Source organism: Erpetoichthys calabaricus, chromosome 2 (assembly GCF_900747795.2).
Source record: "Erpetoichthys calabaricus chromosome 2, fErpCal1.3, whole genome shotgun sequence".
Classification (NCBI taxonomy): domain Eukaryota; kingdom Metazoa; phylum Chordata; class Cladistia; order Polypteriformes; family Polypteridae; genus Erpetoichthys; species Erpetoichthys calabaricus.
Genome location: NC_041395.2, coordinates 87,076,967 through 87,103,110, shown reverse-complemented (window position 1 = coordinate 87,103,110; position 26,144 = coordinate 87,076,967). Strand labels below are relative to the sequence as shown.

Sequence of the window (26,144 nt, the reverse complement as noted above, 5' to 3'; positions counted from 1 at the left end):
TAAAATCGAGCATGGTGCGTTGTTTAACTGCATTCTCTGTCTTGTAGCGCAGTGGTAGTGTTGCTGCTTTACAGTAAGGAGACTGTGGAAGATTTTGGGTTCGTTTGAGCTGCATTTGCAGTGTTACCGCCTGTGCATATAAATCTTGAAATCCTTCGAGTAACAAAATTAAGTAACTAACACCCACCCACCACCCACACACAGCTTGTGTGAAAAAATGCACCCGTACTTTCATCATTTTGTTGCAGCCTATCAAAGACTTGCTGCCCCCAACTCAACGTGGCTCAGAGGTCCATGTGTAGCGTACAACAGATGAGCATAAATGACGCCGTTTTTTCCAAGGGACGAGTTGTCGTCGTATCCAATGGTCATAGAGTTGGTGGGCGTGGCTCCTTCCTACTTGTCGGCGGCTTAGTGAATCCACGCCCCTTCCTGCGTGCTTTCATGGGTGTCTTCCCGCTCTGGCGGCGACTTTGTGAATTTTATATATAGATGATTTTGAAGAATGACACTGACATGAAAAATGCTGAAATTATCCAACTATATTTGGTTTTGAGACAATTACACTATCAGTTTGTCTAGAAGTCTTTTCTCTTGAGTGTGGTACAGACCTGGTTCTTCTCTTACATATCCAAAACACAGGCTAATGTACAGAGACATTTGGACTATAAGTCTCTTTATTAGAACAGTTTTATACTGTGAACAAAATGAAGGGTTGATGGTCAGATACGTATTTAACAGTCTCTCTGGGGAAACTGGTTGGGGCTTTCTGACTAACTGGGAATATTTCTCCCTATTTAAAATAACAAATTTTTTTGACATGTAATTTTTCGTTTTATGACCCTTTTTCAGGAATAGATAAGACCTGAACAATAAATCTACAAGTTCAAGTAGGACTGATGAAAATAGTGCATTAAAAAAAGTGTAGTAGTTACAAAGGGACAAACTTTCACACTATAATGTTGCTCACGCTTGATATGCATTTCCCCAAATAAATAACTGCTCCTTATGTTTTGTAGCTGGTGTTGGTTTACTGTAGTTAACAAAAGCATGCATATTGTATTAGCCTCTCACATACTTTGCTTTGTGGCGAGGACGACAGGATTTTGGTAACATTGACTAGATGAGGAATTCTGTCAATATCACATATATACTCAAGGTGTGCAGTATTTTGAAGGAAACCATTCTTTATACTACAGGACATAATTTAACAAAGCTGTTAAAAACATGGGTAAAATTTTTGGTAGTGTGTGTCAGCAGAAGAGAATGCAAACAGCTTAACTTACAGAAAGATGTACTGAATTTGCTGGAGAGTCTTAAAAATAGCACTCATACTTGATAAGGCTCTGTAAATTCCAATTTGAATCTTGTTAAAATAACAAAAAGAAACTTGCACATATGGCAGTGATGACAGGAAACAGTTACTATTTATGCACTCTTTCACTGCTGTAAAAGGTCAAACCAATAGCCTCCTGTTTTCTAAAACTCATTTATCCAGAGCAGGGCCGAAACACATACAAAAGTGAGAATGACCAAAAAACAACAAACACAGTGGACTTTATCGGGATACTTGACCAAGTAACAGTCTAGTAAATTTTGTATTAATACATACAGAAATTTACATTTTAAGGCACATATACAGACAGGTCTCAAGTTATAGCAATATCAACTTTCTATCCATTACGTAGCTACAAAGAGGCATATAGAAACATTTCATGCTCCAGCGCCCAACCGAATTTATCATCCATTTTTAACTTACGAAGAAAATTAGTATAGTTCACCTATTTTGTCACCATCTTCAAAACTTGTATGCACTTATCACAAAATGCAACTACCTACATGTGCACCCATGCGAATAAACTTAGTCACAGGTAAAAAGCTGTCCGTTTATCCAACCAGAACCCATGGCTTGAATATCCAACAAGTACAAGTCTCGGAGTAAAGCTTTTGGGTAGGGAAAGTGACAAAGTGATTCATGCTATTATGTCTTTTCCTACTCCATGACGAATTTTATCATTATAAAAAAACAAAAAATTGCTGGATGTTTAAGTATAATGTCAACAGATTTCACATACAGAATCTGCGGTTCAAACTTTATATTAAAAACTCTGCTAAAAATACAGTAATACTGTTTCACAAAAATTAAGAAACTTTAAACTATTTGTAAAATTAACAAAACATTATGCACTGTTGCCAATTTTCCCATTAAGGAACCTTACATTAAAAAATAGTTATAAATGTCCTCAGGAACTAAATTCATTCATAACATGAAACCCACCTGTACTTAACAAAGATGTAGGCAAGAATAAGACATCTCCAAGTTTAAGCAAAAGGAATTAAAACTTAACACTTGTGGAATGTATTTTGGAATATCTCACACAGTTCCTATAGACTGAAGAACACTATCTACCGAAAATGACCCTGTACATTTATCACTAGAAGTAGTTTAAAATATTAGGCAACTAATCAAGTTGTTGCCTTGGTAAAGGTATTAACAATACTGTTATAACGTGGTGTTTCTATTGCTCTATAATAGTGAACAAAAGGTTGTTGTCTATTTTTTAATTTTATTGAAATCACACAACATTCCATACAATAGATCAATTTTACAAGAAAAGGACTAAAACCAAATCAACCCCCACCCGAGAAAGAGCATGGACAGCAGAATAAAACAAACATAGTAAAAATAAGTAAATAGATCAATTAATACGTGAATATAGATAAATGGAGAAGAAAAAGAAAATGGGAAGAGAATCTGCTTCCTCAGTGCTTTAGGTAGGTGTCTATTTAATGCTTGGCAGTAACAAACAACATAGCTCCTACTGAAAAGTAATGTGCTGAAAGAAAGAAAAAAAAAGCAATTTCTTTTGTTCTTTCTTAATGCTAAAATTACTGGTAATTAGCTACATTTTCTTGTTTTTCTCCTGCTGCTATAAAAATTGCTTAGGCATAGTGCTGGGTGGTATACCGGTTCATACCAAAAACCATTTATTTTTGTTATGATATGGATTTTTCTTATACCGTAACACCAGTTTAAATTGCCTAAATGACGATCGGAACATGGTGCAGCGGGAAACTGTTCGAGTGGGGACCTTTTTCACTGCTACACCGCTAAATAGGTAGTGTAGGTATTGCACGGTGAAAATGGACAGAGAACATTCCGAAACTGAAGCTGTAGCTGACAATAAAGTTGAACATGATGACACAGAAGAATTTTGCCGAAAAAAGGACTCGCGTCTGTTGCCTGGAGATACTTTGGTTTTAAAAAGTCCGATGTGGACCATTATGTTCAAATGTGTAAATACTGCTTCTATACTACTGGATAATACTGCAAGCCAAGTTGTACTTGCTTTATTTGTTTTCAATACAGTGTAATGTACCTGGGTACTGTGTAATAGTGTGATGACATGTTAACTTGATTCTCGACATTTCTACTTTATTCTCGCCGTTTATGTCATAAAGTGGAAATGTCGACTTTATTCTCAACAGTTTTTTTCTTCCATTTCCGGATTTTTTTTTTCTTCACCATGGCCCTCATACGATTCCGTTGGGCTATGCCACAAAATCTATACTAATAAAAGGCAAAGCCCTCACTGACTGACTGACTGACTGACTCATCACTAATTCTCCAACTTCCCGTGTAGGTGGAAGGCTGAAATTTGGCAGGCTCATTCCCTTACAGCTTCCCTTACAAAAGTTAGGCAGGTTTCACTTCGAAATTCAAAGCGTAAAGGGTCATAACGAACCTATTTTTTTGTCCATATACTGTAATGGACGGAGGGCGGAGTCGCGTAAGAAAGTAGCACAGCGCCTTGATTTAAACAATTCCATGTCTTGGTGGGTTTAATACTGTGTAAGCATACATATTAACACGTGCAATTAAACGTGTGCATTTACGGGGTGATTTCTCAGGCTTAAAAGTTCGCCTTTTATTAAAAAAGTAAATGCAAACTGTTTTCATTCTGAAGGGCACAAACAACATTGGATTTTGTAATGATAGTTGATTAGTAAGGTCTATTAAGGGATACTTACAGAATGATTAGTAATGCCTGTGAATGCCGATGCAAGTAGGAGAATGGGCGTGAACTAAAGAACAAGTAGTAACATGTACAGTAAATGTCTCTAAAGTCTGTCTATTAAAAAGTTATTATATCTTTCAATCCTGTGTATTGATTAAACTACGAACCTAACAAGATCACTACATGGTGTCAGAAGCGGCAGATTGGAAGAGGAATGTGAAGAAGAGGTTCAGCTTTTGAACGAGTCTCGTGTCTGTGAGTAACCCGAAAACGTGGTCAGAAAGCGCTAAGACGTTCTAGCAAAAGAGAAAAAAAAATATGGAAGGATTACAGCCCCCACCAAATCTCCAGTTAAAGGGAAATGTAGCTGAAAATTGGAAAAGATTAAAACAGAGATTCGAGTTGTATCTTGCTGCGATTGAAGCTGATAGGAAAAGTGAAAAAATGAAAGTGTCTATGCTTCTACATGTATTGGCGAAGAGGCGCTAGAGTTGTATAACAATTTTCAGTTTGAAGAAGATGGAGACAATATGAAATTGAACAAAATAGTTGAAAAATTCGAAGCGTATTGCAACCCAAAGCGCAATGTGACGTTTGAGCGTCACAAGTTTTTTACGTTTCCAGAAAAGCGGTGAAACAATAGACCAGTATGTGACGGAATTGCGTAATAGGAGCTGTTCTAAGAAGAAACCGTCGAGACATCAAAGGACCAATAACCTCTAATCAGAACAGTAACACCAGCGAAACAAATATCAACGAGAAAACAAGTATAAATTAGGAAAGAATATCTCAACTGCCAACACAATTAACCAGAAGATCAAAACGTCAAGTAATACCACCACAATGACTCATTGAGACATGTTGACGATTAAAGGAACATTTTCAATTAAGAAATGCTGAATTCCTTAAACAGTTGTGCTTTTTATACATAGTTTGAATGCTGGATGTATGCCTGAAATGTTCTGGATAGTTCAGTTGTTTGAAGTGATAAAGTTTATCGAAGTAGCATTTGAAATGTATAACATTACTAAGCTTATAAGTACTGCCTTACTTCTCTTTAAGAAAGGAAGGTGTAATGATACTTGATTTAAACGATTCCATGTCTTGGTGGGTTTGCGTAGCTTATTGTCAATATGTTTACACCTGTTTTTAAGACTTATTGACTGAAACGGGCTTTCACTGTATCGCGGGTTTTTTAATACAAGTGATCGCCCGCCTATCGCGGAAGTTAGTTCAAGACCCATCAGTGATAGGTGAAAATCCGCGATATAGAAAAGACCATATAAATAAACATTTTTATAGTTTAAGCCTTAAAATACCCATCCCACACGCTTTAAACACATGTAAACTTATAAAACACACTATGTTAACACATATGATATGTGGATGTCGGACTAAGGATATGAGTAACATCTCTCTATTATAAAAACATTTTAAGTTCATGCAAGACAAGGCAGTGAGACAGGAAAACAGCAGCTGTACAGGCTTATTGACACGCAGAGCGACAAGCAGCACAAAGTCCACTTCTCCTTAGCGTGCATTCAGCAAGCCCGCTCGATCCCCCCCCCCCCCCCCCCCCCAACGCGAAAGTGGCAGGAGCGTACCGCGCCTCGGAGAGGGGGTTTGAGCAAACGTGCGTTCAGCCCTCACACACATCCACACACCACACTCCTCCTCCTCCTCCTTCAGAACGCGCAAAGCGACAAGCAGGTATTTTGGCAGAAGCACCACAAAGTCCACCTCTGCTTAATGTGCGTTCACCTGCCCCCCTCTTCACAAAGCGAGTGGCGGACACATCAACGTCTGATCGTGCATATAGTGTTGCTCTGCGGTGTTAAGAGTGTAGAAAGTGTTTAAGAGCATAGGAAGTGTTTATAGAGTGTGGGAAAGGTTAAAAAGAGAGACAGAAAAGGTTTATAAGAGTGTGGGAACGGTTTATAAAAGCTTAAAAATATATATAAATAATAAAATAAATAAAGGTCGGTACTTCGCGGATTTCACTTATCGCGGGGGGCTCTGGAACGTAACCCCCGCGATAGTGAGGATGACTGTATTTCTGTTTTATTTAAGCCTTTTAAGTTCGTATGCATAGCCCCATTTGGCTGTTTTAGTTTTTTTTTTTTTTTTTCTTTCTTCAGTAAATTTAATCTCAAAGAAAAACAACATATGCATTTTACTTTTTTTGTATCTCTTTAGTAATATTTTAGTGTAAAAGGATAACCAGTATTTAAACCTTTTATGTTACTTTATAAATTTATTTTACACAATGTTGAAAAATTAATAAGAAAGCTACATATTTTGGCAGCTGCAGCTTTAATTTTCAATGAAATGAAAAAACCTCTCCAAGAGAAAACGTCAATGAAGAAGAAACAGTTTGCACTATCTAAAAAGGAGAAACCCTCATTTATAAAGGTTAGCTGCAGGTGACTTAACTGAAAATAATAGGAATAGTTCCTATGTGTATAATACAGTATTTATCTATTTTACTTATGCCTTTATTCCAACAACTTGCAACATCTGAGGTACAATTTGTTACATTACTTTTGTTTCTTGCAGCAAAGGCAGGTGAAGTGACTTCCTCAGGGTCACACAGTTGAGTCAGTACCAGGGATTTGAACTGACAAGCTCCGGGTTTGCTGAAATATTACTGAAGAAAGAAAAAAGACGAAAACGGGCAAATGGGGCTATGCATACAAATGTCCATCCATCCATTATCCAAGTTTTTTCATGAAAGCCCCTTTCAGTCAATAAGCCTTAAAAACAGGTGTACAGCTAGACTTGCAGCACCGCTATTCAATTACACTTGCCTAACGCCTCTCCTAAGGGGACATACTGTGGGATCTAGGCATCAGTCAAAGCACCAATCACAGGCCCGATTACAAACCGGGAAGCTGTGATTTGTTGTCTCCCTCCCATGTAACAATCACAGCCCGTGTTACAACGCACTATGTATGTATGTATATATGTATATGTGTGTATATATATATATATATATTTGCAGCTGGAGATCCACGAAGGGAGAAAAAAGAATCACGTATCATAAAATAGTTTTTTATTCCTTTTTTCTCCCTTCATGGATCTCCAGCTGCAAATATGCAAACCGTATCACAGACCTTCTCTTCCATATATATATATATATATGTATGTATATATATGTGGATGTGTATATGTATATATATATGTGTATGTAGATATGTGTATATGTAGATATGTATATATATATATGTATATGTATATATATGTTTACATAACCTCTTTAACACACTACTTCTCCGCTGTGAAGCGCGGGTATTTTGCTATAGCATTATAAATGCAAGTTAACAGTTTTATTATTTACGCATATAGCTTAGCTTGAAGCAAGATCCATATTAATGCAGTTTGCCTAAATGATGTTCAGTTGGTAAAGATGTCATCACCAAGTTGCACTTGTTTTATTTTAATTTGGTGAATACTGTGTAATGCACCTGGGCTTGAAGCCTTGAAGTAATAGTGCAACTATCAGTAATAATACTATTATTTATTTTATTGTTATTTATTAGTTTAAATATTATGCAGTTTAAGGATGGTAAAGTTGTTTAAAAAGTCACTTTAACGTGTCAGTGGACAGAGATTGTTAACATTAACAGAAAGTGTAGGTTTACAAAAATATTTACTATTTATTCCTTTTCTAAGACATGTTCAGTGCAATATAACTTGACAAGCACTTCTGGATATTTTACTAAATCCAAATGCCTCTTTGGATGGTTGAAAATATGTTGTCAAAATTATAGTTTAAGTTTTTGCAAAATTTGTTCAATAAAAAGGTTCTATATTTTGACTGCATCTGTCATGCAGTGTGATTCCTTCTCTTCATTAGTGCCACCCCCTTGAAAACTATCACTTTATGGGGCCATTCAAACCTGTATTAATTACTTGTGTGCACATTAAAATGTTTATTTTTGTACAATGTACAATGCTCTTGACAGTGCAATAGGTTATTCTTAGCCAGTAATTGCAGTGGAATTTGTGGTTAACATCCACTCATGCATGGGAAAGAAATACCGTCAATACCGTGAAACCGGGATAATTTAGAAAGATACAGCGATACAGAATTTTGGTCATATATCATTGAAAGATGCTGAGAAATTAGTTCACGCGTTTGTTATTAGTCGACTAGATTCTGTAACGCACTCCTCTCAGGACTACCCAAAAAGACAAATCGTTTGCAACTAGTGCAGAATGCAGCTGCTAGAATCCTAACCAGGAAAAAATCCGAGCACATCTCTCCAGTTTTGATGTCACTACACTGGTTACCTGTGTCATTCAGGATTGACTTTAAAATTCTGCTTATGGTTTATAAAGCCTTAAATAATCTCGCCCCATCGTATATATCGGAATGTCTGACGTCTTATATCCCAAATCGTAACCTCAGATCCTCAACTGCGTGTCTCCTTAGAATTCCAAGAGCAAAACTTAAAAGAAGTGGTGAGGTGGCCTTCTGCTGTTATGCACCTAAAATCTGGAATAGCCTGCCAGTAGGAATTCGCCAGGCTGATACAGTGGAACACATTAAAAAAAACTGCTGAAAACACGTTACTTTAACATGGCCTTCTCATTAACTTTACTGTAATTTAAATCCTGATACTCTGTATATCCAATTCATTTTAATAACTATTCATGGTGGCTCTAAAATATGTACTAACCCCTACTATCTCTTCTGTTTCTTTTTCTGGTGTCCTTTGGGTGGTGGCAAGCCACCACCATCTTCTCAAGCTCACCATGAGTTCCAACAATGATGGATGGATTAAAAGCCCAGAAGTCTGTATGACCAATCAGCATCAAGTGACTCCGTGAGAACCCTAACTACAAAGTGGACTATTTCATTTATGTTAGGTAGAATGCCCAGGAGGGGACTGGGCGGTCTCGTGGAATGAACCCCTACAGATTTGAGTTTGTTTTTTTGTTTTTTTCTGTCACCCTGGCCATCTGACCTTACTCCTTTTCTATGTTAACTAATATTGTCTTATTTTAATTTCTTATTTTGTCTTTTATTTTTATTTTCTTCATTATGTAAATGAAACACTTCGAGCTACTTTTGTATGAAATGTGCTATATAAATTAAATGTTGTTGTCATACTGCCCACCCCTACTTAGACATTCAAAAAAGATTTTTCTATCCCTGAGCTCAACTGGAAAACAAGAGAAAACCAGTATTGTCTCTTTGCTTATAAATCTGCTTGACATAGTGACAAAAGGCAATTATAAACTACATTAAGCAGAAAAACACAAACCTCTAAGATGAATACATTCAGTTTGGTAGAAGCCTAAACAGAAGAGTCACATTTTTTTTGACTTGACAATCTCTCACTAATCAGTTCACCACAGTCTTTATATTATAAGCAATTTTAATTCCTATACAAAGTTAAGTCTTTTTAAACACTAAGGATATTCAAAAACAGATATTTTAACTCTTTTAGGCTTTTTTTGTTTCTTTTGTCCCAGGGCTGAATATTTTCCAAAAACTAAACTTTTTTAAAAAAAAAAAAAAGAACACCTAAACAATTGTTTAACAACTTTTGACAATGTTACTGTCTTGCATGTTGTATGAGCTCGCATACTATATGAAAAGTATGATATCGCTCATAAGCAGCCAATTGCCTGCATTGCCACATTGCACTGCTTAAAATATGTGTTGCATTGGTGCCTCCTTTTCAATTCTCTATTGCTGCACTCTCTCACATATATTGTTTAGTGTGTACTGTAGAGAGACAAGTCACCCGTTTGACATTGTTGCCATGCCAATGCCACAAAATTTGTTCTGCCCGCATGAAAACCGGAATGTCACCCTCTTTTCCTCTTCTAGCCTGTCTGGCTTCAACTGTGAAGGCATGTGTCTCCCTGTTCACCCTTACTGTGCCACAAGCTCCAATTCCCCTTGCTCTGTAGCTCCATGAACAATTTCTGGTGATGTATAAAAATTGTCCATGTACACAATATGACCCAAATGTTGATAGCCCTGAAGCAGCTCCAGCACAACCTGACTTGTCAACGGAATACTTTCCTGTATATGTAATACTTTCAGGCACAAACCAGTGTTTACTTCTGCCAGTACAAAATCCTTTATGCCACACTTTGTGGGCTTGTCCTGGTATATATTGTCGGAAAAAAGGCGTCCCTTTTATTTTTATCATAGATTGATGCACAGACAAATCAACGGCCAGGCTGATAAAATTGTTTATATGTTGGTTCCACAATGTCAAGCGGGGGCTGAACTTTATACATGCGGGTTATAGCCTGACTCACCCCTTGGGATTTGCTTCTGGTCATCACAGAAGTGAATAAAAGGTTTGCAGCAGCACGTACCTATCATCACGCGGTATGACCTGTCCCAAAGCCACCAGGGGACAAAGCACGTTTGGACCAATGCTCCCTTAAGTTATATCAGCAGTCTAGTCCCATCTCTATCTGTAATGCCACAAAGCCCTTCATCTCATACTTTTGTTGTGGGTTTTCCACTTTGATAAACGAGAATGCGGGTGCAAGCGCAACACACGATTCAAAAAAAATTGCTCTGCATACCTGTTTTGTCTCATCTGACAGTTGCTGAAAGCAGCATCAGGAGAGAGCAGCCTGAAGTAGTCCAGCAGCAGGTAATCTGTCGTGTCCAACAGCAAGCCATGAAGTCCGGACGCCTCCACAGCCAAGCCAATGAAGTCCGAAGCCTCCAACAGCAATCAATGAAGTCCGGAAGCCAGTTTGGCTTCCCACAGATCAATGTCTGGGTATTCCTCCCACATGACCTTGCAGTAGGTTCGTTGGCTGCGCAAATGCGCTAAGCTGGCAGCCGATCAGCTGGGGTGACATCGGCTGGTGTACCCGATCAGCAGATGCTAGTTCCTCACTCTCTTGCTCAATCTCCTGATCACTGTCAACAAATCACGATTCTGAAAAATCAGAGTCCCGACTCAGCGATAATGCGCAAAACATCGTCTGCTGAGTATTTTCTTTTCTGCACTCGCTTCGCTCCTCGTGAGATGTTGATGCCATCTTGCCTGTTTACATTTCGTACATCAAGTCTAACGCAAGGATTAGATGCCGAGTCAGAGTCTAACATTCCTCCGAGCAGAGAGGGAATGCCTGTGACGTAACAGTGAGGTTTTGTCACTATTAACAGTTGATTGTCGCCCTCTACCCCTGGATGTCGACAATGCACCCTCAACCCCCTTCCTGTCGACAAAAGTCAACACCTGCCCTAAAAGTGTTAAAAATAACAATCATTACTCTTTGTTTTTAAAAATGAATAAAGATCATAATGAAGAAAATCAATCTCAAAAAACAAACATACATGTTCATATTCAGAAGTCTAGTTATCATCCTTAACATTTGCACCAAAATATTAAGGGAAAACTCTAGGTAAAGACTAAAATTGTAAACTCTACTTTAAATCTTGTAGCTAAATGAGTGTGATCATTTTCCCCATTAATAAAAACAAAGGGCCATTCATATTGTACGAGCTTTATGTTGTTTTTGTCTGTGGGAACACAACCAAAAACATCTGATATTAACTCTGGTTTCTCTTGCATACACTTTCCCCCCCTTAATAGCTACTGAGAAGCTAAAAGGGTCTACTGATATGCAGTACATTTAAATAAGTTGTTTCTTGTAACAAACTTTTTGAAAATAGAACATGTCAATTACGTTTCCTGACTGACATTCTTATAAGTTGTACATGTGCAAAAAAGTACATTTGATATACAAATTTAAAAAGTTCAAAAATATAAATAAAGAGAACTGCATCTCATTTCAGTTCACTACTTCTATATCACTTTCTAACTACACAACAGCAACAATCAAAAAATTAACATTTCTCATGTTGCATAATCTGTAAATCAAACAGTTATATACACAAAAGGCAAAACATTTTACTCAAAAAAAATTAACTATCCTACTGGTGAAAAGTTATAGAGTACCTCAGTTTTTTACGAAATCAAGGTATAGAATAAAAGCAACGGCAAATAAAAATCAAGCGTATAAAATTTCATTCAAATCTTTGATTCAAAGTTGCCACCTTTTGCGGATATAACCAAAATGTGGAACAGTGCTATGAAAAAGTATTTTCCCCCCTTCTGATTTATTATTTTTGCATGTCTGTCACACTTACAGTATTTTGCGCACTATAAGACGCACTTATAAAGCCTTAATTTCTCAAAAATCCACGGTGCGCCTTTAAATTCGGTGCGCCTTATGTGTGCACTGAGTTCCAAAATCTGTAAAAATGTTGTTGTGCATTTTAGTAAGCGCTCTGCTTGATTGACTGTCAGACCATTCCCTGCCGACATAGGGACGTAGTAATACGTACACTATGAACGCTGGCAGCGATAAACCAATTGCAGAACATTACGTAAAGCCACGTACACTTACCTCCGCCACGCCTACGGCAGGTAGGTATATTGTACTACTGGTGCACTTGCGAAACCACATTTGTTTGGCTAAGGACCCTGAAAATTGGCATCAGAGAAGAGACATGCTTACGATGCACAATTCAAACTACAGGCTATCAGTTACGCGGTTGTAAATGGGAATAGAGCAGCAGCGAGAGAATTTAAAATCAATGAATCTATGGTTCGGAAGTGGAGGAAGCAGGAGAATGAATTACGCCAAGTTAAAAAGACAAAAAGAGTTTCCGCGGGAACAAGGCGAGGTGGCCAGAGTTGGAAGACCAACTTGAACAATGGATTCTTGAACAAAGAGCAGCCGGGAGAAGCGTCTCTACAGTCACCATTCGACTGAAGGCAATAATGATAGCACAAGACATGAAGCTCGAGCACTTTCAAGGAGGTCCGTCTTGGTGCTTTCGTTTTATGAAAAGGCGCCATCTCGCCATCCGCGCACGAACTACCGTGGCGCAGCAACTGCCAGCGGATTACAAAGAAAAGCTGACCATCTTCCGCACCTACTGCAGCAACAAGATTACCGACAAAAAAATCCAGCCCAACCACATCACCAACATGGACGAGGTCCCTCTCACTTTTGACATCCCCCATGAACCATACTGTGGAGAAAAGGGGACCAGCACGGTATCCATACGCACCACGGGGCAATGAGAAATCGGCTTTCACTGTTGTTCTTGGTTGCCACGGTAATGGACAGAAACTACCACCTATGGTCATTTTTAAGAGGAAGACGCTGCCAAAAGAAAAGTTTCCAGCCGGAGTCATTGTTAAGGCCAATCCAAAGGGCTGGATGGACGAGGAGAAAATGAGAGAGTGGCTGAGAGAGGTGTATGTGAAGAGACCGGGTGGGTTTTTCCATGCATCACAGTCTTTGTGATCTGCGACCTCCATGCGTGCCCATATCACCGCTACTGTGGAAAAAACAAGTGAAGCAAATGAATACGGAGCTTGCCATCATTTCAGGAGGATTAACAAAAGAAACTCCAACCGCTGGACATCGGTGTAAACAGGGCGTTCAAAGTGAAGATGCGAGCGTCATGGGAGCGATGGATGAGAGACGGCGAACACACCTTTACTAAGACTGGAAGGCAGCGCCGGGTGAGTTACGCCACCATATGTGAATGGATTGTGGATGCCTGGGCTAAGGTGTCTGCTTCGACTGTTGTCCGAGCTTGCGCGAAAGCTGGAATCATTGCTGAACAGCCACCCAGCAACGAGACTGATTCCGACAATGACGAGAGGGAACCCGGCATGTTTGATGGCGAACTTGCCCATCTGTTCAATTCAGATACAGAAGGTGAGGACTTCGATGGATTTGTGACAACAAACTGATCAAAAACAATGTGAGTGTATTTTTAAATACGTAGTAGAATAAGGTTTAAACTAAACTCATTGTTTTGCTTCTGTTACCTTGTTTTTGCATGCGCTGAATAATACGGTGCGCCTTATGTATGGCTTAAGTACAGAAATAAGCCCCGCAATTGAGAGTGCGCCTTTCAATCCAGTGCGCCTTATGGTGCGCAAAATACTGTAAATGTTTCAGATCAAACAAATTTAAATATTAGACAAAGATAACCCAAGTAAACAAAAAATGCAGTTAAGTGATTTTATTTATTAAGAAGAAAAAAAAAAAACAAAAAAAAAAACTATCCAAACCTACATGGTCCCTATGTGAAAAAGTAATAAGTAACTTCTCTGCTTAAGACATGCTTATCCATAATTAGTATTCATATTGCCTCACTTTTAAATGCATGTTTCATTTCAGGTTCTGTCCCTACTGCCCTCAAAACTGCTGCAGTTACGCCGTCCTTAAAAAACCTGACCTAGATCCATCCTCTCTCTCCAGTTACTAACCTCTCTCTAATCTCCCTTTTTTGGCGAAGGTGATGGAACGTGTGGTTGCTACACAACTCCGTGCTTTTCTTCTAGATACAGTCCTGATCAAAAGTTTAAGACCACTTGAAAAATGGCAAAAAATCATATTTTGCATGGTTGGATCTTAACAAGGTTCCAAATAGAGCTTCAGCATGCAACAAGAAGAAATGGGAGTGAGACAAAACATTTGTTGAGCATGCAATTTAATGAAAACGATTAAACTGAAACAGGCTGTTTTACAGCTGATCAAAAGTTTAAGACCACACCTCCAAAAAAACCCGTAAACCCCCCCAAAACAGAAATCAAACTTCCAAACATGAACTCAGTACTGAGTAGCTCCACCTTTATTGTTGATCACTTCAAAAATTCGTTGCGGCATGCTTGATGCAAGCGTTTCCATGAGGTGAGTGGGAACATTTCTCCAAGTGGTAAGAACCACTCGCAGGAAGTTCAAAACGACACATTTCAGACCTAAGCATATGGGCATCATTTATACAGTCCTGATCAAAAGTTTAAGACCACTTGAAAAAGCAGGATGGGCCAAAAGAGTGATGTTATTCTCCTGGAAGAGGTCCCTTGTCCTGCAGGCATTGTGTACTGTAGTGTTGTCCTGTTGAAAAACCCAGTCGTTACCACACAGACGAGGGCCCTCAGTCATGAGGAATGCTCTCTGCAACATCTGGACATAGCCAGCGGCCCTTTGACGCCCCTGCACTTCCTGAAGCTCCATTGTTCCACTGAAGGAAAAAGCAACCCAGACCATTATGGTGCCCCCTCCACTGTGGCGCGTAGAAAACATCTCAGGTGGGATCTGCTTGTCATGCCAGTAACGTTGGAAACCATCAGGACCATCAAGGTTAAATTTTTTCACATCAGAGAATAAAACTTTCTTCCACATTTGAATGTCCCATGTTTGGTGCTCTCTTGCAAAGTCCAAACGAGCAGTTCTGTGGCGTTCAAGGAGACGAGGTCTTTGAAGACGTTTTTTGTTTTGAAGCCCTTCAGTCTCAGATGCCGTCTGATGGTTATGGGGCTGCAGTCAGCACCAGTAACGGCCTTAATTTGGGTCGAGGATCGTCCAGTGTCTTGACAGACAGCCAATTGGATCCTCCGGCTCAGTGCTGGTGAAATTTTTTTGGGTCTTCCACTTGACTTTTTTGTTCCATAACCCTCAGGATCATTTAAGAAATTCCAAATGACTGTCTTACTGCGTCCCACCTCAGCAGCGATGGCGCGCTGTGAGAGACCCTGCTTATGCAGTTCAACAACCCGACTATGTTCAAAAAGGGAGAGTTTTTTTGCCTTTGCCATCAGAACGTGTGACTACCTGACAGAAAATGACAATGGATCCACATCTTTGCACAGATTTGGCCTTTTAAAGGCATGTGGTCCTAAAATTTTGATCAGCTGTAAAAACAGCCTGTTTCAATTTAATCATTATTTTCAATTAATTGAATGCTCAAAAACTGTGTTGTCTCACTCCCATTTCTTCTTGTTGCATGCTGAAGCTCTACTTGGAACCTTGTTAAGATCCAACCATGTAAAATATGATTTTTTGCCATTTTTCAAGTGGTCTTAAACTTTTGATCAGGACTGTAATATACACTGAGCCTTTTCAGTTTGGCTTTCGTACACAGCACCGAGACAGCTCTTCTCCGTGTAGTCAATGATATTCTCCGGTCTGCAGATTGCGGTTCCCTTAATATTCTCCTCCTTCACTTAAGTGCAGCATTTGACACTGTTAATCATGAAATCCTCCTGTCACGTCCCTCTGCTGTAGGCATCTCTGGCTTAGCCCTTCAATGGGTCACATCATACATATCTTTCTAATAGGCAAAAGTTTGTCACACACTGCCGATATAAATCCTCCACCTCACCTGTGTCACATGGTGTCCCTCAGGGTTCAGTCCTTGGGCCATTACTTTTTTTTTTACTTTATATCATGGCCTTAACTACCACTGTTATGCAGACGATATACAGTTATATCTTAGTACAGACTTCCCTACAGATTCACCTCCCAGCACACTCACGGAATGCATCAACTGATCTTAAGCTATGGATGGAAAATAACTTTCTCAAACTTAATGCCAATAAAACTGAAGTGTTATTGGTACGTCCAAAAATTGCAACTTTCTAAGGCATCCAATTTCTCTATTTCTGTTGATGGTACACTTGTCAAACCTGCTCCTGTAGTCAAAAATCTTGGTTCTTGGTGTTTTGTTTGATTCATCACTTAACTGAGCTACACATTAGGTTTCTTTCCAAAATTTCATTCCATCATCTCTAACATTTCCCACCTCTGTCCATTTCTGTCCTTGTCTGATGCTCAAACTCTGGTTCATCGTTTCATAATGTCTCGTACTGATTACTGTAATTCCCTCTTCATTGGACTCCCTGCAAAATCTATACAGAAGCTACAACATATTCAGAACTCCGCAGCTAGAGACCTCACCCACACAAAGCGTTTTGCTCACACCTCCCCTGTTCTCTCCCAGCTTCACTGGTTACCGGTTCCATCAAGGATTAAATTCAAAATTCTGTTTCTCACCTTCAAAGCCCTACATAACCTTGACCCCCTCTACCTCACTCAGCTACTAGCTCCTTACACTCCTTGTTGCTCTCTCAGGTCCTGTAGCAGTACTCTCCTTACAGTCCCGCGCACCAGACTCTCCACTTTGGGAGGCAGGTCCTTCGGTGCTAGAGCCCCATAACTCTGGAACTCTCTTCCTCAGTCTCTACGAGATTTATCCTCTTTCTGCACTTTTAAATCTCACATTCGTTCAGAGATGGGCGCAACTCTGAATGGATGGCATAATTAAACATGTATAACGAAGATATTTTTAAAGTTCTGAACACTCCGTGGGCTAAGTTTATAACTAGCTTTAATTTCACAAAGACGTTTATCATGTGGTGAAAGAAAAAGGAAGGAAGGAAAAAGGAACTGGGGTTTTGGTACGTCAGATAGAGACAGCATGCATGCAATAAAGATAGCCCGCTCAGAACAACATGCATTGAATTCTGTGTTCGTGTCTCCGACCAGCAGATCAGAAACCCAACATTTACACAATATTTAAGTTAAACCTGTGCGATAGCTATTCATACATCCAGTTTTTTGGAGCCTCGTCACACCTGCCATAAAGTTTTCTACACTGATCATACACCTGGGGACCCCTTACTGCGAGGAAGCAGCACTACCACCTCACTACCGCGCATGTGTAATACCTGCTTTAATGCATTTCATCATGAAAATGATATCAAGTATTTATCTTAGCATTCTAAAATTTTCAGAAAACAGGAATATCATGAAGTGAATGGATTCTGTATGGTGATTGCTGTCTTCTCTTAGTGCGGAGGAAGTCAGTTTAAGAAGCGTAGTGATTAACCACTGGGTCGGGAAACGTAACACAAAGCATTTAATGTGCTGCATTAATTTATGACGGGGTAAATTAAGTAATTGATTAAACATTGATTTTAGGAAGAAGTTTAGTTAACGACATTCTACTTTAATTATGAAGTAAACTATGAGAATAAAGTGGAAATGTCGACTTTAATCTCAACATAAACGGCGAGAATAAAGTGGAAATGTTGACTTTGTTCTCGACATATAGTTTGTTTTTTTTCTTCCCAGTATAGCTTAGCTTGAAGCAAGGTCCATATTAATGCAGTTTGCCTAAATGATGGTTCAGTTGGTAAAGATGTCATCACAAAGTTGCACTTGTTTTATTTTATTTTAAGTTGGTGAATACTGTGTAATGCAGCTGTGCTTGAAGTCTTGAATAGTGCAACTATCAGTAATAATACTATTATTTTATTGTTATTATTTATTAGTTTAAATATTATGCAGTTTAATGATGATAAAGTTGTTTAAAAAGTCACTTTAACGTGTCAGTGGACAGAGATTGTTAACATTAACAGAAAGTGTAGTTGGTTTACAAAAAACATTTACTATTTATTCCTTTTCTAAGACATATTCGGTGCAATACAATTTTTGACAAGCACTTCTGGATATTTTACTAAGTGTAAATGCCTCTTTGTATGGTTGAAAATATGTTGTCAAAATTAGTTGTTTTTTTTTTTGCAAAATTTGTTCAATAAAAAGGTTCTATATTTTGACTGCATCTGTCATGCAATGTGATACCTCTCCATTAGTGCCACCCCCTTGAAAACTATCACTTTATGGGGCAATACAAAACTGTATTAATACTTGTGTGCACATTAAAATGTTTAATTTGTACAATGTACAATACTCTTGACAGTGGAATAGGTTATTCTTAGCCAGTAATTGCAGTGGAAAATGTGGTTAACATCCACTCATGCATGAGGAAAAAAATACCGTTGAATACCGTGAAACCGGGATAATTAGAAAAATACCGTGATATAAAATTTTGTCTTCATACCGCCCACCCCTAATGATGATCCCCAAGACTTTTGTGAAAATATTCTGTGGAATGACTAAACAAAAGTTGAACTTTTTGGAAGGTGAGTGTCCCGTTGCATCTGGCATAAGTAACAAAATTTCAGAAAAAGAACATCATACCAACAATCAAACATGGTGATGGTCTGGGGCTGCTTTGCTACTTCAGGACCTGGATGACTTACTGTGATTGATGGAACCATGAGTTCTGCTCTCTACCAAAAAATCTTGAAGGACCATGTCTGGCCATCAGTTTGTGACCTCAAGCTAAAGCGCACTTGGGTTCTGCAGCAGGACAATGATCCAAAACACACCAACAAGTGCACCTCTGATTGGCGTAAAAAAAACAAAAAGAAGGTTTTTGGAGTGGTCCAGTGAAAGTCCAAGACTTGAATCCAACGAAATGTTGTTGCATGACCTTAAAAAAAGCGATTCATGCTCGGAAACCGTCCAATGTGGCTGAATTGAAGCAATTCTGCAAAGAACAGTGGTCCAACAGTTCTCCACAGCAATGTGAAAGACTCATTGCCAGTTATCACAAATGCCTGATTGCAGTTGTTGCTGCTAAGGGTGCACAACCAGTTATTAGGTTTAGGGGGTAATTACTTTTCACATAGGGTTTAAATAGTTTTTTCCTTAATAAATAAAATCACTAAAAACTGCATTGTGTGTTTACTTGGGTCATCTTTGTCCAATATTTAAATTTGTTTGATGTTCTGAAACATTTCAGTGTCGCAAACATGAAAAAATACTAAATCAGGAAGGGGGCAAATACTAATTTTTCTATGTGCTGTAGGTACTGGAAAAACAAGTCAGATCCATGGAGGCTCCACACAGCAGGACTTAAAGGATCTGCTGCTAATGTCTTGGTGCCAGGTACACTAGGACACTTTCAGCATTCCTGTGGGGTCCATGCCTCATTTGGTCAGGGCGGCTCTGGTAGCACTAGGGTGACCTGCACAATATTAGGCTGATGGTTTCAATCTTGTGGCTGACTGATGTACGGTGTAGAGGGCGATGTGTTGTCCACCAGCACACAAAAATCTGAACTTAAATAGAAAATGGGCCTTGTGCAGTAAAGATTAGTTACACTTTGTTGTGAAATCTGAATAAAACCCTATATGACTGTTTAAAAGTTTGAACAAAAATCAAGTAAATATCTATAAATTGTGTATCAAGCATTCTCTTAATGGAATAATCGTCTACATAAAAAAGGAAATGAAAAAAATTCTCACATTCTCGACCACGGCTAGATCCCCTTCCTCTTCGAGGTAGTGGTCCTCGCCGACGATTGAGGTCCCGTTCTCTTTCTCGATTTTCTTTACCTTCTTCATTAGACTCTGACTGTCCACTCTCCTTCTGACCTGATACACCTTTCTTCTTTCCAACCATTTCCCAAGAGTCCTGGAGGATATCACTCAGATGTTAGAAAAGTATCAAAGAATGTAAAATTATACTGTAAACTTAAGTGTCAATGACAGAAAGAATACACACTTATCAATTTTCCAAACCTCATCTGATTTTGCTGATCATATCATGAATTTAGCTTTGTGACCAGAATGCCCTTTCCTACTACAAAAATATTCCCAGGGGTTTATTTATAACACATTTCAACAATGTGTCAAGAAAATGCAATATTTAAATATTGTAAAGCAATACATTCATAAAAGTGAGTTTTTTTTGGGTTTTTTTCTCTCTCCAAAAAGATTTGCACCAAACCAGTATCACCTCACTCTACCAGTTTAAAAAGCAGTGTGTTAATTCATGGTTACTATTTACTCAATTGGACATGTTTGAAGACAGTCCAATTGTTTATACAAAATAATGGAGGGCAGGAAACTAGATAAACTGATAGAAATGAACAGCATGAAAACTTAGTATCTTCCAAGAATCATCAGCAAAAAAGGACAAAATATTAATAGACATTTCACTCATTTATTGAAGGACAGTACGAGTTGAACAACAAAAAAAAAAAAAAAGCAAAAGTAAACCCTGTGCATGGGATGTGTTATGAATACCATATTGGATTGAATGTTGAGAAGTATTCAATTCCTAAGTCATATTTGCGCTATGGGAAAAACAACAATATAAATGTACTACCAATTAAAATCATGTTTTTGTTAGAAATTAAAACATCAATATAATATTACATTGATGTAAAAATAGTCGATATTACTAGTATTTCAAATATATTTCTATTACTGCTGGAAAGACCTGATTTTTTATTTTATTCACATGACTACAAAGACCCATTTCAGCAGCTATTCCTTTAGTGCCCTAATGGTAAACTCCCTTATTTTAGCAATTAGTTATGAATCAATGGTAACTGGTTATTAGAGTAGTCTTTGTAATTAAATTAGCTCTAATGATACCTGATATTGTGTTCAATCGGGTTACAAGGTACTGCCATTCTATTCACTAATAGTGAAAATGAAAACGCTTTCTCAAGAAACATGCCAATCTTCTTTTTTTTTTTTTTGCATAGTGATGGCTATTATGTGACAGATTTTCAAGATACTGAAGAGTTCATACAGAGGTGTCCGTTATGGTCTTGATTAAAAAAACAGGAAAGGCCCAAATACACAACTGCAAAAGAGGGTAAGTACATCAGTCTGTACTTTTTTTTTTCAAATGCCTTACAAGTCCTCAGTTGGATTCTTCATTAACACTAGAATTACCAGAGCCTACGAAAAAACTCGTAGATCCGTCCCACCTTAAATCGCGTCTTAAATCCGTTTGCACCTCTCCGCCAGAGTCTTTTGTCATCTAAATGTGCTGATAAACACAAGCTACTAGCAGCCAGCTATTCCATCCCCCCACCGACTTAGAACGAACTTCTCCTAGCTCATGCCTTGCCTTGATTTGATTATCTGGGATTGAAGTGGAGTTTTAGAGTGGAAATAATATACCGTTATTTGGAATACACGCATTTCATGTGTGTTCCGTTTCTATAGTAGTCTGTGCAAACACATTTTTAAAACAGAAACGTTTTTCATATTCTAATAGTAAATGACAAAATGTAGGCATAAACTATATAACGTATGAAGCCTGAAGTCCATATATCAAAGATACACTTTCACAAAAGGTACAAATAAGAGAACATGTGCCCTTTTATTCAAAAATATAACTGCACAAAAAAAAAAAAAAAAAGCCGCGTTAGCATGCCACATTGACACTCTTACTACAACCGCCGCGGTGGCGTAATGGTATCAGCTCCTGACTGGGAATCAGAGGGTGGCGAGTTCGATCCCGCACGGCTTCACTTTGAGAAGTGAACTGCTCTTATTCTTACAATTTTAGAACAACAACATAAATTTGATTTCTGAATGCGACTGTGAGAATGAAAAGTGAATTAAAAAAAAAAAAAAAGCTAACCTTTACCAGTATCATAAGTTACACCGGCTGTTACAGACTGTGCAATTAAACGTGTGCATTTACGGGGTGATTTCTAAGGCTTAAAAGCTCGCCTTTTACTAAAAAGGTAAATGCAAAACTATTTTCAATCATTCTATGATCTGCTTCTCACAACTGAAGGCACCGTGGCTGATGTTACGTCACTTGCTGTCCAACCATAAGCGTTACCTAGTAGGTAACCGGCCACTCACTTCACTCCCTTACGGAATCGAACCTCTGAGGTTTTCTTTTGTTCTTAAAATTTAAAAGCAATACTTCACCGCTGCTAAGCCCCTATAGCGCTGACGTCCGAGGTTCGATTACCGTAAGCAAGTGCAGTGAGTGTGTAATTACATTCATGGCATTCGTAGTCTGATTCACAATCTGATTGTATGGGTGGTTACCTACCAGGTAACGCTTATAGTTGGCCACCAAGTTCAGGTCGAAGTGATCACTCGAGTGAAGGCAGCTTCACAAAAAAACAGATCCTTAACAAACTGTTATTAGTATATTTTCCCTCAATTTAAAAAGGTATTATTTTCTTCTTAATAAAAATTTAAAAGCGGTACTTCGCTGGTGCGAAGCGCGTGCATTTGACCGACTCACACATACAGACATATTCATGAGTGCAGGTACTTCGGAAAGAAAGCACCGTGTAAACCTAAAGTTTAAATGAAGTTCATAGACCTACAAAAGGTTGCCATTCATTTCAGGCAAGATTGCTTTTCTTCTGTACAACTATACGTTGCATTCTCAAGACTGTGCTTGCACGGCGTCGGAGATACATACATACACACACATAATATATATATTATATATATAGTATTTATATATATATATATATATATATATATATATTATGTCTATATATAAAATATGTAAGCTTATAAGTACTGCCTTACTTCTCTTTAAGAAAGGAAGATGTAATGATACTTGATTTAAACGATTCCATGTCTTCCTGGGGCGGCACGGTGGCGCAGTGGGTAGCGCTGCTGCCTCGCAGTTGGGAGATCTGGGGACCTGGGTTCGATTCCCGGGTCCTCCCTGCGTGGAGTTTGCATGTTCTCCCCGTGTCTGCGTGGGTTTCCCTCCGGGCGCTCCGGTTTCCTCCCACATTCCAAAGACATGCAGGTTAGGTGGATTGGCGATTCTGAATTGGCCTTAGTGTGTGCTTGGTGTGTGGGTGTGTTTGTGTGTGTCCTGCGGTGGGTTGGCACCCTGCCCAGGATTGGTTCCCTGCCTTGTGCCCTGTGTTGGCTGGGATTGGCTCCAGCAGACCCCCGTGACCCTGTGTTCGGATTCAGCGGGTTGGAAAATGGATGGATGGATGTCTTCCTGGGTTTGCTTAGCTTATTGTCAATATCTTTACACGTTTTTTTAAGCCTTATTGACTAAAACGGGCTTTCACGAAAAAAGTTAGGGCTTTGCTACAGGATACACCCTCCACAAGTTAAGCAAGTAAAAATAAAATATATATTTCTGTTTTATTTAAACCTTTTAAGTTCGTATGCATAGCCCCATTTGGCTGTTTAATTTTTTTTTCTTTCTTCAGTAATATTTAATCTCCTTAAAGAAAAAGAACATATCCATTTTACTTTTTTTGTATCTCTTTAGTAATATTTTAGTGTAAAAGGATAACCAGTATTTAAACCTTTTATGTTACTTTATACATTTATTTTACACAATGTTGAAAAATTAATAAGAAAGCTACATATTTTGGCAGCTGCTGCTTTCATTTTCAATGAAATGAAAAAAGCTCTCCAAGAGAAAACGTCAATGAAGAAGAAACAGTTTGCACTATCTAAAAATGAGAAACCCTCATTTGTAAAAGTTTGCTGCAGATGACTTAACTGAAAATAAATAAATAGTTCCTATGTGTATAATACATATTTATCTATTTTACTTATGCCTTTATTCTAGCAACTTACAACATCTGAGGTACAATTTGTTACATTACTTTTGTTTTTTGCAGCACAGGCAGGTGAAGTGACTTCCACAGGGTCACACAGTGGTGTCAGTACCAGGATTTGAAATGGTCGTGAACCGAGGTTCCACTGTATGTATATATATATATATATATACATAAATATATACATATATATATATATATATATACATAAATATATTTATTTATTTATACATACATACAGTGGAACCTCGGTTCACGACCATAATTCGTTCCAAAACTCTGGTCGTAAACCAAGTTGGTCATGAACCAAAGCTATTTCTCCCATAGGATTGTATGTAAATACAATTAATCCGTTCCAGACCGTAGAAACTGTATGTAAATATATACATTTTTTTAGTTTTTAAGCACAAATATAGTTAATTATACCATAGAATGCACAATGTCTCTCTTTTGCGAGCCTGGAGCGCCTGTGTGTGTTGTCACGCTTGGGTCACAGATTTGCACAGAGACACAGGAGGTTGTAGAAAAAAAGGAACTTTATTCAAAGCACTGCAAACAAACATTTGTATCTTTTCAACAGTTTAAACGTGCTCCATGACAAGTCAGAGATGACAGCTCCGCCAGGAGCACAGATTGTCTGAGACAGAAAGAAGGAGAAGCAAGCAACCAATTTAACAAACTGAAAGAAGCCCGTGCAGGCTTTTTAAGAAGGCGGAGCACAGCACGAGAGGCATATTATACGACAGAGCCGGCAAGAAGGGAAAGGAGGAATGTGAAGGTAGTCTGTCCATGTTTCTTAGGGGTTTTCCCAGGGGCGTCTGTATTCTCTGGGGGTGCGATCAGCTTTGCAGCTCACAGTGTGTCTGTCTAGAGCGCTCCTGTGTGTGTGTGTGCACACGCCTCTCTCGCGCGTGCTCCTGTGTGTGTGTGTGTGTGTGTGTGTGTGTGTGTGTGTGTGTGTGTGTGTGTGTGTGTACAGCCCTCTGTCTCTTGCGCTGCCTCTCTGTGTGTATGTGTGTGTGTGTGTGTGTGTGTGTGTGTGTGTGTGTGCGCGCGCGCGCTCTCTCCCGCTCGCTGCACAGGAAATGCACAGGGAGAGAATGAACATCAACAAACCGAAAGGGAACCTGGCTTGTTCGTATACCGAGTGTTTGGTCGTGAACCGAGGCAACAGTTTGGCGAACTTTTTGGTCGTAAACTGAGTTGTACGTGTGCCGAGACGTTCGTGAACCGAGGTTCCACTGTGTATATATATTACGGCTGCAAGACTTTTAACTGGAAGCAGCAGAAGCCAACACATTACACCGATTTTAAAAACCCTACACTGGCTGCCGGTTAGCTTCAGAATTGATTTTAAGATACTCCTCTTAATCTATAAGGCACTAAATGGTCTAGCCCCTGCCTACTTGAGTGTCTTGCTCCATCGTCACAATCCCCCTCGTGTTCTTAGATCCGCAGATCAGCTGCTCCTAACCGTTCCCAAGGCACATTTTAAAGCTCGTGGTGAAAGGGCTTTTTCTGTCTGTGCACCCAAGCTCTGGAACTCCTTACCTTTAGTGGTTAGGCAAGCCACTTCAGTCACCACATTCAAATCACACCTAAAAACGCACTTCTTCACATTGGCTTTTAATTCTTAACCTGTCTTATTCCCACTTGCTTTTTGCTATTTCTCTGTTTTATTGGGTCCCCTGACCTGTTTTTTTTTTAGTGTCTCTGTTTTAATTCTCTCTTAATGTTTGTTTTTTTTTAATATTTTGCTTTTAGTCTTGCTTGTTTTAACTGTACAGCGCTTCGGTCAGTTGTAATGCTGTGTTTTTAAGCGCTTAACAAATAAAAATGGTATGGTATATATATATATATATATATATATATATATATCGATGTGTATATGTATATATACGTATGTATATGTAGATACAGTCGACCCTTGATATACGACCGGCTTGACATGCGAACAACTTGATTTACGACCAAAATTTTTATTTTGATTTACGACCAACATCTTGCGTTACGACCTGAATGCGGTCACGTGTATCCGCTTGCGCGATTGTAAACAAACAGAAACATTCCTATTAATGCGGCACTCATTCAATAAATGTCAG

General features: G+C 38.7%; 1 protein-coding gene across 6 annotated transcripts in view; it reads right to left on the bottom strand.

The window, feature by feature from the left end:
* ubap2l (ubiquitin associated protein 2-like) overlaps positions 1–26,144 on the bottom strand; it is a 298,828-nt gene that overhangs the window by 187,794 nt on the left and 84,890 nt on the right. For all 6 annotated transcript variants that reach the window (XM_051923264.1, XM_051923266.1, XM_051923265.1 and 3 more), the window contains one exon: positions 19,976–20,144. In XM_051923264.1, coding sequence (XP_051779224.1) covers positions 19,976–20,144 — 169 coding nt within the window. The remainder of the gene's footprint in view (positions 1–19,975; positions 20,145–26,144) is intronic.